The 16361-nt window shown below is 36.9% G+C and overlaps 1 protein-coding gene across 2 annotated transcripts in view; it reads left to right on the forward strand.

Annotated features, from left to right (window-relative positions):
- Positions 1-15361, forward strand: part of sez6a (seizure related 6 homolog a) — a 45851-nt gene extending 30490 nt beyond the window's left edge. The window contains exons 5-18 of one of the 2 annotated variants that reach the window (XM_084399739.1): positions 874-1059; positions 1268-1436; positions 2270-2436; positions 2895-3089; positions 3893-4031; positions 8292-8488; positions 8614-8808; positions 10358-10549; positions 10693-10887; positions 10980-11015; positions 12923-13031; positions 13115-13214; positions 14889-14906; positions 14997-15361. In XM_084399739.1, coding sequence (XP_084255865.1) covers positions 874-1059; positions 1268-1436; positions 2270-2436; positions 2895-3089; positions 3893-4031; positions 8292-8488; positions 8614-8808; positions 10358-10549; positions 10693-10887; positions 10980-11015; positions 12923-13031; positions 13115-13214; positions 14889-14906; positions 14997-15026 — 1928 coding nt within the window. In that variant the 3' untranslated portion in view covers positions 15027-15361. Of the gene's footprint in view, positions 1-873; positions 1060-1267; positions 1437-2269; positions 2437-2894; positions 3090-3892; positions 4032-8291; positions 8489-8613; positions 8809-10357; positions 10550-10692; positions 10888-10979; positions 11016-12922; positions 13032-13114; positions 13378-14888; positions 14907-14996 lie in introns of those variants that run through there. The other variant, XM_084399738.1, reaches the window with a different exon arrangement.
- Positions 15362-16361: the final 1000 nt, after the last annotated feature.

The following is a 16361-nucleotide window of genomic DNA, read 5'->3' on the forward strand; positions in this document are numbered from 1 at the left end:
AATGTATAAGAAGAAAAAAATAAATAAATTGTATATTATATTTATTTGATCTTCAGACTCAATTTACTTCCATTAAAGATTCTTTTTTTCAAGCAAAAATATAATTTTTTTGGTGATATACTTTTGTACTTATATTTAAAAATGATCCGTTATGTTTCTTTTTTTTACACTGACCTGAACGCTTTTGTTCTGCCATTTTAATTCCCTTTCCATTGTATGGAAACGTCTGTCAGTGGCTCTCTTTCCGTTGATAGACAGATTGGATTAGTGTTAGATAAAGCCCTGGCATCTGTTGGTCGTAACCCCTAAGCAACAAATCTGCCCTGCTGTGCTTGAACTGAGTCATTATTAATAATAACTAAACAACTGGGCATTATGGAACATTAATCGCCATGGAAACAGATACAGCAGGGCCTGATATTCACAGCTGGCGAGATCGGCTGGACATTAAATGTTGCTTCCGAACATTTAACCATGCAGCACCTGAACGGTTTAATGGCAGAGGAAGGAAGTCTGGGTCAGATTTAAGCATACTTTCTGTTCGTTTGCTGAACTCAATGTTCCTGCTGCTCAATTGCACTAGCAGAGCTAAGATCAAAGGTTCAATTCCCTGAAAGCACGCATAGTCATGAAATGTGTATCTTTAATGCACTGTATGTTGCTTCAGATAAAATTCCCATTAAATGTAAGTACACTCTAAAAAATGGTGGGTTGTTTTAACCCAATGTTAGGTCAGATATGGACAAACTTAATTTGCTTTTTTTGATGATATACTTTCTGTTTAAAACATGATCTATTAAATAAAAAAAATTTAGACTCTGAGCTGACAGTCATCTGCTATGTATTTCTGTTTCTCTCTCTCTCTCTCTTCAGCCTTTGCTCTGAGTTGTGCATCCCCGACGGCCCCTGATAATGGTGAAGTATCGGTCACTAGTATTCAGGTTGGGGGCGTGGCCTATTTCTCCTGTCTGAATGGCTATCAGCTCCAGGGCCCCGCCTCCCTCACGTGCCGAAATGCCACCACACCCTACTGGAGTGGCAGAGATCCGAGGTGTCAAGGTACGAGAGGAAACACTAACATTACTGCCTCAAAATTGCTCCACATAAAAAATTACGACTTGTGTTTTATTTCATTTAAATGCACCCATGTTATTCCAGTCTGCAGTCTGTTGGAAGTCTGTGCCATGCATAATGAAAATGAAGGGAACTGAATGCAGCATATTCACAGCAATTTCTCTCTCTCTTTCTTTTTGTCTTTCATGCCTAGTTGCTTGTGGGGGGACGATGAGAAATGCCACTCAGGGTCGTATTGTCTCTCCGGGGTTTCCTGGAAACTACAGCAACAATCTGACGTGTCACTGGGTACTGGAGGCCCCTGAGGGCCATCGGATCCACGTTCACTTTGAGAAAGTGGCACTGGCTGAGGACGATGACAGGCATGTGCTTATTGTATTTTTACTTCAAATATTTTTACTAAATATTCCCCAAAATTAACATCCTTATTTAGACAAAACTCTTTAATTCAAATTATTTTATTTTATTCTAAAAATGTGAAGCGTTTTATTTTAGTTGGCTGTTGCCAGCTTATATGCCAGATTTATATACACTTCCATTCAAAAGGTTGGGGTTTGGTTGAAAGGAAATAATCTTTCTATTCAGCAAGGACGCATTAAATTGACCAAATGTGACAGTAAATACATACAATGTGGTTCTTTTGAACTTTCTGTTTAAGTAAGAATGTGAAAAAATGTGTCATGATTTCATTTTCCACAAAGATATTAAGCAGCACAATGGTTTTCAACATTGATAACAATAATAAATGTTTCTTGAGCAACAAATCAGCATATCAGAATGATTTCTGAAGGATCATGTGACACCGACGACTGGAGTAATGATGCTGAAAATACAGCTTAACCATCTCAGGAATACATTGCATTTTAAAATATAGTAAAATAGAAACCACTTAATTTAAATTGTATAATATTTCACAATATTACTGTTTTAACTGAATTTTAGATCAGATAAATTTAGTCTTGGTGAGTATATGACTTATATATATGAGTATATGACTCTGAGTATAAAAACGTTAAAAAATCTTTCCAACACCAAACTTTTGAAGTAAATATACAAAGCTTACAAGGGAAATATGTTCCAATATCATCAGGCCCATTCATCAAAGTTTCAAATGATCAATATGATATAATCCTTTTTTTTTTCTGTTCACACATTTACTCTTTAGTGATGCAGACTTCCTTTTGTTTGTTTTTAGGCTCCTCATAAAGGATGGGAGTAACATTGACTCTCTGCCCCTGTATGACTCGTATGCAGTGGAGTATCTGCCCATTGAGGGGGTCACCAGCACCGACAGGCATCTGTTTGTGGAATTCACCAGTGATGAGACGGGCACATGCACTGGCACTGCCATCCGATATGAAGGTACAAGTATCCTCCTGTATTTCCTGGACATGAGCCGATCATGTATTCCAGTCATTTAACAAAAAAAGCTTGTTCTCTTCTGAACCTGAACCTGAACAAACTTGTTACAGCAAAAGAAGAGAGGGCCAGATACAACAGATGTAACCTAGAAACAACAGATTTCTGGGTATATTTATAGAGTTACATGTTAATCATCACCAAGGACTAAAGATAACGAACATCCCACTGAAATATCACTATAAATACTAGATTTCTAGGGAGTGAAAGAACTGAATTTTTTTTTTTTTTACCTTGATTGCAATTTAAGGATAAAAGCTCTACCAATTACATAAATGCATACATGTTTTACTGTCTATGAGATTATGAACAAAATTATGAACACTGTTGTATTGTTGCGTTAATTATATATAAAGAGACTGATACTGTATTAAAGTTTTATTTTTCTGCATGTTTTTCAGCGTTTGCTCAGGGCAGCTGTTACGAGCCGTTTGTGAAGTATGGGAATTTCTCCACGAGTGATCCTGCGTTTGGAGTTGGTTCTGTGGCGGAGTTCACCTGTGAGCCGGGATACACGCTGGAGCAGGGCGCTGTTATTTTGGAATGTGTAAATTATGAAAATCCACAATGGAATGAGACGGAACCAGCATGCCGAGGTGAACAACATGTCCGATTGAACAACAGTCTAATCTTTAGTTTAAAGTCCCACTGTAGTCAATAATCTTATCCCTTAAAACTCATCTTTGATCACCAAAATTACATATTTAAATGTTTTTTCCTTGAACAAAAAAAATCTTCATACCGTAAAATAGCTTGAATGTACTCTACACCATATACATTTAGTATATGCGGTTCTATGTATATGCAAATGAGTCCCGCCTCCACTCACTCACACTAGCTTAGAGATCCACTCGTTGACATGATTGGTTACAAGGTAGTTTGTGACATCAGAAATACTCAGAACATACTCAGTTGTTCCAAAACTTTACGACTTGCTTTCTTGTGGATGAAAGTCAAAGGACTGAAATGTTGTTTGGATCTTCTTCTTTTTTGCGAAGAAGAAAGAAAGTCATACAGGTTTGAAAACATGTGGGAGGCAATGGATGCAGCGTCTGCATTAATGGTACATTTGTTCAAATAAATTATTTATACTTTTCATTTACAAGTGCAACTTACAAGACTAAGTTGCATGTACAAAATCCATAGCATTGTATAAATATGATAGAATATATAATGGTTCCATTAACAAAAAAAACGAATCAATCAAAAACACACCCAATGCACATTCTTTATTCATCATTTTGTTAAAAAATCTTGTTGAATTTTATGTAGAAAAGGTACATCGCCATTTTGCTCCAACCAAAGTGATTTTAACGCATCTGATGTCATTATTATGACTTCTTATTTTGCAAATACTAACTTTCCAGGAGGACTTCAATGCATAATTTGTGTTTTACAGCGGTGTGCAGTGGAGAAATAACAGATTCGGCAGGTGTGGTGCTTTCTCCCAACTGGCCTGAAGCGTACGACAAAGGTCAGGATTGTATCTGGGGTCTACATGTGGAAGAGGACAAGAGATTAATGCTGGATGTCCTGGTGTGAGTATCTGAACCTAGGATAGATGGTTATGTTTTAGGACTGGCTTTGTGTGTGTGGCTTTTTTCCTCTAATGAGAATGCTTTCACTTCTCTATTAGCATTTGGTACTGTTCACCACCTTCCAATTACAGAGGAACAGTGTGTGTAATGACAAATGATTAATTGATTGAGCACAGACATGGAGGCCACCCACGGACTCATTAACACAGAGCACTAATGGGCCAGCAGCTTACAGGTGCCAGGCTGAACACCTGGGTAGGGTTGCATCAGCCGTTCGTAAGTTCTTTCTTAAATTGGAACGTAAAGTCCACACTAGAGGCTTAGTAACTACTAGCTAGTTTGTAACTAACTCTGTACTTTATTCCGTTGCACCATTTGTACGTAAGGCAGAACGTTGCTAGTAGGTCGTAAGCTCTCCGTAAAGTAATGCGTAGTCGCATAATATGACGTTTCGCCTCGATGATCCAATAGCAGCCTTCAAATACGTGAGCAGAAGTTGTGTTGAAATGCCGTGAATTTCAGTTTATCCTTCATTCTAACTTCTTTTGCCTCACGTTACTAACGGTAAAAATAAGTTTCCATTAAATACGATAGTCTACTTGATCATTAATAATAACATAAGTGTTTTTATATGTAAATAACATTCAGAAACTGTATTTGAAATGAAATGAATAAGGATCAATAAATAAATATTGATACAAAAAACATTACGTTTATTGATTATGACTGATATTTGACATGCACAACATGGACAGATGCTCACAGCAGCGGGCTGTTCAGGACGGGTTCGTGTTAAAGAGCCGCTAACAAAGTAATCTTTTCACATAATGTTCTCTCTCTTAAAATGTAAGCGAGTGTAAATGTCAGCATTATCATATATGTCTAAAGAATTGAAGTCTGTCAGGTAAAAGAAGAGCTTATTGATGCAGTTCAGTCTGTCTGATATTTTATTCCAACCGCTACTCCTGATCGGAGGCTGCCGTAAATATTTAGTTTATACTTCGAGTTACGCTTCAACTAACTTTAATGGTGCAACGCAAAAATATTTAGAAGTGCGTAAGTCGTAACTTAGTGTCCATTTACGTGAAAACTAGGCTAAGTTGTAACTTACGCACAGTTGGTGCAACTGGCCCCCGGACAGGGATCAAACCTGCACATGCTACTTCAAGACAGTGGAGCTTCTTCAATATCTCAATGACTGATTATGGGATGTGCATTTTACATCTTTCAAAAGTAGCATAGACAACATCAAGGCAATCATTTTTGATGGACCCCATTGACTTCCATAGTAGGAAAAAAAAAATACTATGGAAGTCAATGGGGTCCATCAACTGTTTGGTTACAGACATTTTTTAAAATATCTTCTTTTGTGTTCAGCAGAAAAAATAAATTCTTACAGGTTTGAAACAACTTGAGGGTGAGTAAATGATGACAGAATTTTCATTTTTGGGTGAACTATCCCTTTAACAGAAAACCACAGATATTGGTGGGTTTTGGGAGTTTGGAGTTCTGTGGGTGGGTATTAGGAAAGCATGGGTTGGTTTTTGCAAAGTATCGGTAAGTTTGAAGTGATATTGTTGGGTTTTAGGATGGAATTGTTTGGGTTTTGGAGCGGTTTAGGGTTGTGTGGGTGAGTATTAGGATGGTATGGGTTAGTATTTTTAAGGTAAGTTTGAAGTAATATGGCTGGGTTATAGGCGGCTCTCGGTTTAGGTTTGTGGTGTATGAGTGGGGGTAGTATGGATTATTTTTAGTGGTGTAGGTAGGTTTGGAGGTATATGGGTATGGTTTGTGGTGGTATGAAATGGTTTTGGGTGGTGTAGAGTGCATTAGTGCCTACCCCCTTTTTCATCTGCACTGGTTCTGGAAGTATTTTTTCATTCATTTTTCCCATAGGGATATTTGTTAAAGAGTTATAAGCCATGAACCAAGACAATAAGCTACGAACTTAATCACAACACTACGGACTTGAAGCAAGAAAAAGTATTTGAAAATCTGACAAAAATACAAAGGTACTAGGTACAAGCATTGCAAACGGCATAATCAAATAAAAAACAATGGAGAAGCTAAATAATATAAAAATTATTAATTTACAAATCTTGATTATGATTATATGTAAAACCAATATATTGTAAGTTTATTGCAAAATATGCATATATATATATATATATATATATATATATATATATATATATATATATATATATATATATATATGTGTGTGTGTGTAGCCTATATATATATATATATACACACACACATATATACACACACACATATATATATATATATATATATATACATATATATATATATATATATATATATATATATATATATAAAAGCATTTAAATATTTTGAGAGCATAGAGAGATCGACTCTAATGGGAGTGGGTGGAGCTAACAAGATCTTTTGGCACTTGTTGCTTTTATCGACTGATTGGTGTAATTTTCTGTACAGCATCATGGGTAATGTAGTTTTTCACCAGGAATTCCACTGTTACACTTGATTATTTTACAAATAAGCTGAAATAATATGCGCAGACGGCTTCAGCAGAAGCAAATACCATTGATTAAAAACCTCGTTGCTCGAAGTAGGTCTGTCTCTGTTCAAAATCAATTTCCCTGTGGAGTTTTTACTTCTGAAACCCGACTATTCCACTCTATATAGGTTTGTAGTGAAATGAGTTGGTTTTGTGGAGTTATTGGTGGTTTTTACGGCGGTACAATTGGGGATTAGGGTTGGTATAAATTGGTTTTTGGTGGTATAGGTAGATTTGGAGTGATATTGGTGGGTTTGTGGAGTTATTGGCGGTTTTTGTGATGGTATGAGTGGGTATTAGGGTGGTATGAATTGGTTTTGTATGGTATAAGAAGGCTTAGAGTGATATAGGTAGGTTTTGTGGACTTATTTGTGGCAGTATAGGTAGGTTTGGGATGGCATGGTTAGGTTTTAGAATGTATTGGGATAGACTAGAGGAAGGTTATCTGTGATTGGTGGGTTTGGCTTGATCTCAAGAGATTGCTTTGTCAGGATGACAAAAGAGGTTTTGCAGAGGCCCCTGATTTGGAAAGACTGTGGAATTTCAAAACCAACCTACTCAATTTTATTTATAATATTCAGAAGAAGTAAAATGAACTAACATTTCGATTGTTCTGACATTCTCCCCTTTGTACTTCCAAAGAGACCAATGATCCACCAGTCATCAAGTGTTCCTGAGGCTGAGTGTGACACACTATCTCTGAACCCAGAGCCTCTGTGTCCCAACATGCGTCATTAGCTCAGCTTTACTGGTTTCTGCTCAACAGCATCTTCCAAACTTGCTCTCCAAACACACTCACACACACAGACCTGGGTGAATAGTCTTAACAATGAGCCTGTTTGTTGGAAGAAGCGGACAAAACATCTCAGTCCATATCAGCTGATCATCAGGATGTGTATATCCTTCTTAATTTATAACTCTGCATTGTACCCCTGGTTTTTCTTTCAGGCTGTGAGTGTGAATATTAACATAGCTCATCTGTGACCTTCCCAAACAACAGAACCCGAAGGGCTGACAGCTGTGTGACGGCCCTGAGGGTTCTGCCTCTCTGCTTTCCAACATTACACGAAAAAAAAATCTAATTTCTTTTCCGAAATGTCACTTCCCCACTGAAGAGGTAAATGCAACCTCCCGATAGATGGAGGAATCTAAACATTGACCTTAATTGCCATTTAGCATGACAGAATGGAAAACATGATTGATTCCCAGCAAGGATACTGTTGTGGAAAAATATGCCTAGGCTGTGTAATTTGTTTTTCCCTTGCATTACTCATGTTAGTTCAGGAATGAAGATGAATTGCAGAATGGCGTCAACAAACCATCTGGGGGAAAATGTGGCTGGTCAAGTGACAGCTTCTTATGTTAGGATGGCAGCATTCTTCTTAATTAAAGGGATAGTTCACCAAAAATGAATTTACAGTCCTTTTGCTTTAAACCAGTATGATTTTGTTTTGTGGAATACAAAATAAACAGCAAATAAATAGCATATTTAGCATTCAATTTAATCACTTTAAACAATCAGATGAAGTTTTGCAACTGTTGGTTATTTAACAGATGAAATTATATGATTTTATATTATATTATTACTATAAAATAATATTAATGAATATGCTGGTGTAAAATTATGGTGGGAGTTTGTCAAAACAATGAGCTACGAATTATCACAAACAGACCTGTGCTACATTAATGGTGTGCATTCATGTGTGTTGTTTTATTAGTCTTCATCTGGGGAAGAATGACCTGCTGACCTTTTATGATGGTGATGACCTCACAGCCAACATCTTGGGCCAGTACAGTGGTTTCCTCCCTCGATTCAGACTCTACACCTCTATGGCTGACGTGACCATCCAGTTTCAATCTGATCCAGCCTCCAATGTCTACGGATACAACAATGGCTTTGTAGTGCATTTCTTTGGTAAGTGTATATTAGTTGCAGTTACAGTAATGCAAAATTAATATGTCTGTTCATCTAGTGCTTGTATTCTCCTAAATGAATCATGATTGGAAATAATTTTTCTCCTTCTACTAACCAAATACTAGAAGTGCCACGTAACGACACGTGCGCAGAGCTGCCAGAAATCCTTAATGGCTGGAAGAGCACATCTCATCCTGACCTGACCCATGGAACCGTTATTACCTATCAGTGTTACCCAGGCTTCCATCTGCAGGGCTCAGAGATCCTGATGTGCCAGTGGGATCTGACATGGAGTGGAGACGTTCCCCTCTGTGAAAAAAGTAAGAGCTAACGTCACACTTAAAGGTCACACCAGATCATTAGTGCTTAAGTCACTCAGGGAAAACTTAATTAACTTGGTGTTAATGACTGCATAGGTTTAAAGCTAGGTCTGTTGCCACCTGCTGGTGAATTAAGGTTACTACATATAGTAGCTAAACAGTGAGCACCCTATCAGTAGATGCAGTCAGTTAACAGTACCCTGATGTGTACCCCTGATATTTGATCATAATCAAAATTCCAAGTAGAAACAGTGAAAAACTGCAATAAGAGAAATTTATATTTTATTATATTTTAAATAATTCCCATTAAAACTTCCTCAATATAATGATGTGCATCACAGTAGAATGGGCCACAACATATGCGCATATCCCTTATTTAAAAAGGATTAATAAAAAAATATTATATATTTTTTAACCACTTAAAGAACTTGTGAGATATTCTATATATATAAAATTGTATATATATACAGTGCTATGCATAAGTTTAGACACCCATACTAAAGTTGACTAAAAAGAGGAATAAAAAATCATCTTTTGGAAATTGAACTTAATGCCTTAATTTAAAAAATTAGGAAAAATCCAACCTTTAAGGACACCAATTTTCTTTGTGAATGAATAATGTATCGTAAATAAATAAATGTTCTTCCTTAAAATACAGGGTGCATAAGTTTGGACACCCCTATGTTAAATTCCCATAGAGGCAGGCAGATTTTTTTTTTTAAAGGCCAGTTACTTCATGGATCCAGGATACTATGCATCCTGATAAAGTTCCCTTGGCCTTTGGAATTAAAATAGCCGCACATCATCACATAGCCTTCACCATACCTAGAGATTGGCATGGTTTTATTTCAGTTAGCCTAATAGCTAGTTTGATTTGCATTGAGAGATGATCTTATGGAAAGTACCCCATGCCAATCTCTAGGTATGGTGAAGGCTATGTGATGATGTGCGGCTATTTTAATTCCAAAGGCCAAGGGAACTTTATCAGGATGCATAGTATCCTAAACAAAAAATACTTAAAAATACTTAAAAATAAAAATCTGCCTGCCTCTATGGGAATTTAACATAGGGGTGTCCAAACTTATGCACCCTGTATTTTAAGGAAGAACATTTATTTATTTACGATACATTATTCATTCACAAAGAAAATTGGTGTCCTTAAAGGTTGGATTTTTCCTAATTTTTTAAATTAAGACATTAAGTTCAATTTCCAAAAGATGATTTTTTATTCCTCTTTTTAGTCAACTTTAGCATGGGTGTCTAAACTTATGCATAGCACTGTATATATATATATGGAAGACTTTTATATAATTTATATATATATATATATAATATTTCTGATTAATATTTATTTTTATTTATAATACGTTATTATTAAATTTCATGCAATAAAAATGGTTTCGCACAAAACATTTCAGTTACAATATACTTCTCTTCTCTAACTATCTTTTTCTTATTCGCTTATCTTGTCTGTTTTGGGGAAATGTTCACACTTTTGTGGTGTGATTTCATTTTCTCCTATGTGTTTTTATTTGTGATATTTGCCTAGTTATGTCATGTGAGGATCCGGGACTAGTGGACAACAGCCGCAGACTGGTGACCGGCTCTCGGTACGCTGTGGGCTCGTCTGTGGAGTACATCTGCAACAAAGGATACTCACTTTCTGGCCCTGGAGTGCTCACATGTTACAGCAGAGAAACCGCAGACCCAAAGTGGAGTGAAAAACTGCCTAAATGTGTCCGTAAGTATCGGTCAGCAGCATAACAAGAAATGCAACCTAAAGTGATCTGTTCTGACTTCAGTTCTTACGCTCTATTGCCATCTAGTGGATTTCAGGACTACTACAATGCATTCCAGCAGACTGATCTGTGTTTTTTTCTTTAGCTGAGAGATATGAACCCTGCAGTAACCCCGGCGCTCCCTCCACGGCCATCCAGAGTTCAGAGAAAGCTTTCTTCCAGGCAGGAGAGACTCTGAGCTTCACCTGTCGTTCAGGTTATGTGCTTCAGGGTGAAGCCACTATCCACTGCATCCCGGGACATCCCTCTCAGTGGAGCGGTGCGCCTCCTATGTGCAGAGGTAGGAACTGCACTCTTAAAGTCCTCATCGTGACACACATCTTATATGAGATTGCTTCAAGTGTCTCAGAAGCTGTTTCTGGTGTTTTTCAGATTCTTCGAGAAACATTGAGGAACACAGGCTGAAGGGTAATACTATTTTAGCATTATCAAAACACTTTACAAACACGGCTTAGATTAAGCAAGGATTAGGCTTTAGTTCAATTAGGCATTTAAGTAGCTTTTATGAATGTGCTTTAGAAAAAAAACATTACTGATGTACATCTTGAGACAAAACAATAGCACTGACAGGTTTTAAGATATATCAGTGCAAGTTGTTTTCAGATAAAACATGCATTTTCAGTCAGGGACTAGTTCACCCAAAAATGAAAATTCTGTCAGTAATGACTCACCCTAATGTTGTTTCAACCCCATAAGACTTTCGTTCATCTTCGGAACACAAATTAAGATATTTTTGATTAAATCTGAGAGAGCTTCTCTGTAATTGAAACTTGCCGGCCCTGAAAGTTAGTAAAGACAATGTTTAGAATAGTCCAAGTGAGTGACTACAGTGGCTCAACCATAAGTTTATCAAGCGACGAGAATACTTTTTGAGCGCAAAACTCCTAAAAAATAACAACTTTATTCAACTATTCATTTTCTTCTATGTGGGCCTCTGTAACAGCGCAGCGCTTCTTGGTTGTACTTCAGACCGTAGGCTCACTATTGCCCGACACTGGTCGTGTGTGATGCGTGGGATGCTGGCCAATAGAGCCTACGTTCTGACGTACAGCCCAGAAGCGCTGCGCTGTAACACTACGTAAACTCACTCAGAGGCCCACACAAAAGAAAATGAATAGTTGAATAAAGTTGTTATTGTTTTTTTTTCGCACACAAAAAGTATTCTTGTCGCTTGATAAACTTAAAGGGATACTCCACTTTTTTCGGAAATAAGCTAATTTTACAACTCCCCCAGAGTTAAACAGATGAGTTTTACCATTTTAGAATCCATTCAGCCGAACTCCGGGTCTGACGGTACCACTTTTAGCATAGCTTAGCACAGATCATTGATTCTGATGAGTCCAGTAGCATTTCTTTCAAAATGACCAAAGAGTTTCAATATTTTTCTATTTAAAACTTGACTCTTCTGTAGTTAAACCGAGTACTAAGATCGACGGAAAATGAAAAGTTGCGATTTTCTAAGCCTATATGGCTAGGAACTACTCTCATTCCAGCGTAATAATCAAGGAACTATGTGGCTGTACCATGGGTGCAGCAGGCGTAATGATATGACGCAGCGCCTGAAAATAGTCCCCAGCTCGGTAACTTCTTCCAACGTGACCGGGACTAAGTTTGTCTAACCTATTAGACCTATTTTCAGGCGCTGCGTCATATCATTACGCCTGCTGCACTCATGGTACAGCCGCACAGTTCCTTGATTATTACGCCGGAATGAGAGTAGTTCCTAGCCATATAGGCTTAGAAAATCGCAACTTTTCATTTTCCGTCGATCTTAGTACACGATGTAACTACAGAAGAGTCAAGTTTTAAATAGGAAAAATATTGAAACTCTTTGGTCATTTTGAAAGAAATGCTACTGGACTCATCAGAATCAATGATCTGTGCTAAGCTATGCTAAAAGTGGTACCGTCAGACCCGGAGTTCGGCTGAATGGATTCTAAAACGGTAAAACTCAACTGTTTAACTCTGGGGGAGATGTAAAATGAGCATATTTCCGAAAAAAGTGGAGTATCCCTTTAAGGTTGAGCCATTGTAGTCACTTGGACTATTTTAACGATGTCTTTACTAACTTTTCTGGGATGGTAGATATCGATTGCCTAGCAGCCTATGAAGGAGTGAGCCAGCTCTCAGATTTCATCAAAAGTATCTTAATTTGTGTTCCGAAGATGAACGAAAGTCTTACGGGGTTGAAACAACATGAGGGTGAGTAATTACTGACAGAATTTAAATTTTTGGGTGAACTAACCCTTTAAGCCTTGTCTGTGAAACCGGGGGATAATTTTTTAAAAATGTTCTGTAAAATGTCCACATTATAGCTGCCGATTCAGAGTTTGATGTGGAGGGCGTCAACATTGCCATCGCAGTTCTGATTCCTGTTGCAGTGGTGCTGATGCTCCTCTTGGTCTTTTTCCTCTGCATTTCAATGTAAGTTCCAAGGGCAGGGAAAATGACATGGTGCTTATTGTTTTGGGGGTTGTTTTTCCACTAATAAAGTTGTGTCTCTGCAGAGCTCAAAGCAAGAACATCCAGCTCCCTGGGCCGTCTTCTCCACCGTACGACAACATGACTGAAGAATCTGCGTTTGACAACCCCGTGTATGAGACGGGAGTAAGTATGGATGCCATGAACCTCAGAGACGTGGGATCTCACAACACCATCGTCCTGTCCTGATCAACCCTGCCATTCCATCATTCCACCTGTCATCTATTACTTTGACCTGATCCGCAGAACAAATAAAAGGAATCTGAACAGTTATATGGCTAAACAGCAAACAGAGACATATCATTTTATTTTAAAGGCCAGTATTTATACATGTAGCAGTATCAGTACCATGTAATGGCGCTGCTTAAGAACATAGGACCAGATATATCATAAAACTATCTTCATGATTTAATGAGCTTAATGTTGCATAAACAAAATGTTTCTTGGGGACTCTTAATACATTTTTATTTTTATTTTTTTCTAATAACATTTTAACATTTTCAAAGAAGTTCAAAAATGCTGCTGTATATTCATAACATGCACATGAAAGGGTAAGAATAAATGCAATTCAGTGGAGAAGGAAAGACTCTGGGTCCCTTCACAAACATGAATACATCATTTTAGATGTAAAAAAACAATTAGGCTTGAAGCCATGGGTCATGGGTAGCTAAAACTCAGCAGATGGTGTGTGTGTGTGTGTGTGTGTGTGTGTGTGTGTGTGTGTGTGTGTCTCAGTTTACACTCTACATGTTCTCTAATTAGATGTTCTGATACTGGTTAACACCTCATATTAACCAAAAATGCATCTCCTAATCATACAGCATCCAGGATTATGTCATTCACTGTTATCTTCTGAATGTGAAAAGTTCAGACCAAATTCCATTTGAATGATTGTGTAATTATTAATGTTTAGTTAAATTATATTACCTTTACTTGATTGGATTGTTTCATGACTCTCACAAGACTTATTTTTTTATGTTTTATGTTAACGTCATTCATAATATTTGTGTTTCAAGTTTTCATGTTTCCTTTCTTTTGATTCAAATAAGGATACTAATGAAGCTCTTGAATTTGCTAAGTTATGCATTATTGCATAAACATGTCTGAGTTCAAAAGTTTTTGGTCTGAAACATTGTTTTAATGAATTCTTTTCAGCAAGGATTCATTATTGATCAGTAAAGACATTTACGTAAAGTTTTCTGTTTCAAATAAATGTTGTTTTTTTCACTTTCTATTCATCAAAGAATCCTAAAAAAAATGCATAAGGATTTCCAAAAAATATTAAACAGCACAATTGTTTTCAACATTGATAATAATACTGTTACATTGGAATTTTTATATAGTTAAAATGTAATAAAAATAATAGTAAAACATTCATAATAATAATAAATGTTTCTTGAGCAGCAAATCAGCATATTAGAATGATTTCTGAAGGATCTTGTGACACTGAAGACTGGAGTAATGATGCTGAAAATTCAGCTTTGCCATTACAGGAATAAATTATATTTTAAAAAATATATTCAAACAGAAGAGTTTTTAAAATCATAAACAATATTGCACAATATGGATGTTTAAAAATTCTTACTGACCCTAAACTTTTGAACGGTAGTGTAATTAAAGATGTAAGCTATTCTAGGATATATGACTTCCAAAGCTTTGTATTTTTTTATTGAAGTGCATTTTATTTGTCTTAAATATAACTTGGATCACCAGTTGTATTTAAGGGGGCTCTGAATAAAGACAATAAGACAAAGAGAAACCACTGTACTGTTCTGAAATCTTATTTGTTTATCTTTTCAGGATGCAAGGCAATACGAGGTGTGTATGTAAAATCCATCAGTCTTTTTTGGCATCTCCTCTTTTTCTGCTGGGCTCCTGTAAAAGGTTTTTTTTTTTTTTCTCTCTAAGACTTCTTGCCTGCACTATGGTGGACAATAGGGTGTTATTTCTGTAGCACATTAGAGCCTGAGGTTTGTGTTGTACTTTTTTATTTGTCCGGTAAAACATCCCAAGGCTCGCAACTTGAGGTTGGACTATTTCAGAGTGCACCAAGAAGGTTCCTGGTTTCACATTGAGGAACAACAGAGATGGAAACTGTTTTCTCCCACATGCAGCAAACCTAGAAGACTGAGAGTGTGAAGGTGGGAGAGTGTCTGAGGGTCTTGAGATCCAGTGGTGCTTCAGTTGCACTAGTGATGGTGATAAAGCCAATGTATAACACACTGTCTCTGCATGGGGGCTTATTTGCAGAACACTTTGTAAATAAACTGTCCAAAACTATAGTATGATGTTGTGTTTATTATGCATTGTGTGTAGCCGTGTAACTTTTATTTTACCAAGACAACAGTTATTTATTTAACAGCATCTCTATATACTATATAAAATTATAGAATATATATTCTATTATAATATACTTTGGATATAAATATGAATATTAACTTATCTAAATATTTCATATATATAGGATATATCTAATAACACATATATAACCATTAATGAATGAATTCACCGCCATTGTTCAGTGCTCACTGATGATTTTATAGCTAGTCATAAAAAAATTTGTTTCATCTCTTCCGTTACGCGCATTGGTTCGTGTTACGCCGGCGACGAAACAGTCCAATCAGAGGCCAGAGAATTCCCTCACAATACAAAGAAGCTCGAACACGTAAACAAACCGGATAAAGCATCTGCTTTCTAACCCTCACTGGTTGAGGTACTGAACAAGCTCCTCACACCTACACAAAAAATATATATACAGGAGATTCCCACAATGAGCCCATCGACGGAGAGGCTTTATAAACGGAGGAAAAGAGCAAGATGGCTCCACTGTTGAGTTGACGGGTAGTGATGCCTGACCGCGAACGAATCATTGTCTTGAACCGGCTCTTTTTAAAGATCCATTCGAACCGATTCGCAAAGCGTTTGTAAAACACTCGAATGTAAACAACGCACAGTTCACCCAAAAATTAAACCTCTGTCAAATTTTTTTTTCACCCTTGTTGATTTTAGATGCATGACTTTATTTCTTCTGTTATGAAAGAATAATGGCAGAATGGCAGATTTAGTAACCATTCACTTTCATTGTAAAGAAGGAAAATGCAAGTTAATGGTGGTGACTGAGGCTGTCTTGGCCTAACATTCTGGGTGAGAAAATTATTTCAATTTTTATGTGTGGGAGGACTATCACTTGTTAGAGAAAACGTTGGTTATAAAATTGTGATGTGTGTGACATGACCATAAACAATGCAATAAGTCATAAACGACAGTATTTAA

The sequence above is a fragment of the Rutilus rutilus genome, assembly GCF_951802725.1.
Source record: "Rutilus rutilus genome assembly, chromosome: 25".
Lineage (NCBI taxonomy): Eukaryota > Metazoa > Chordata > Actinopteri > Cypriniformes > Leuciscidae > Rutilus > Rutilus rutilus.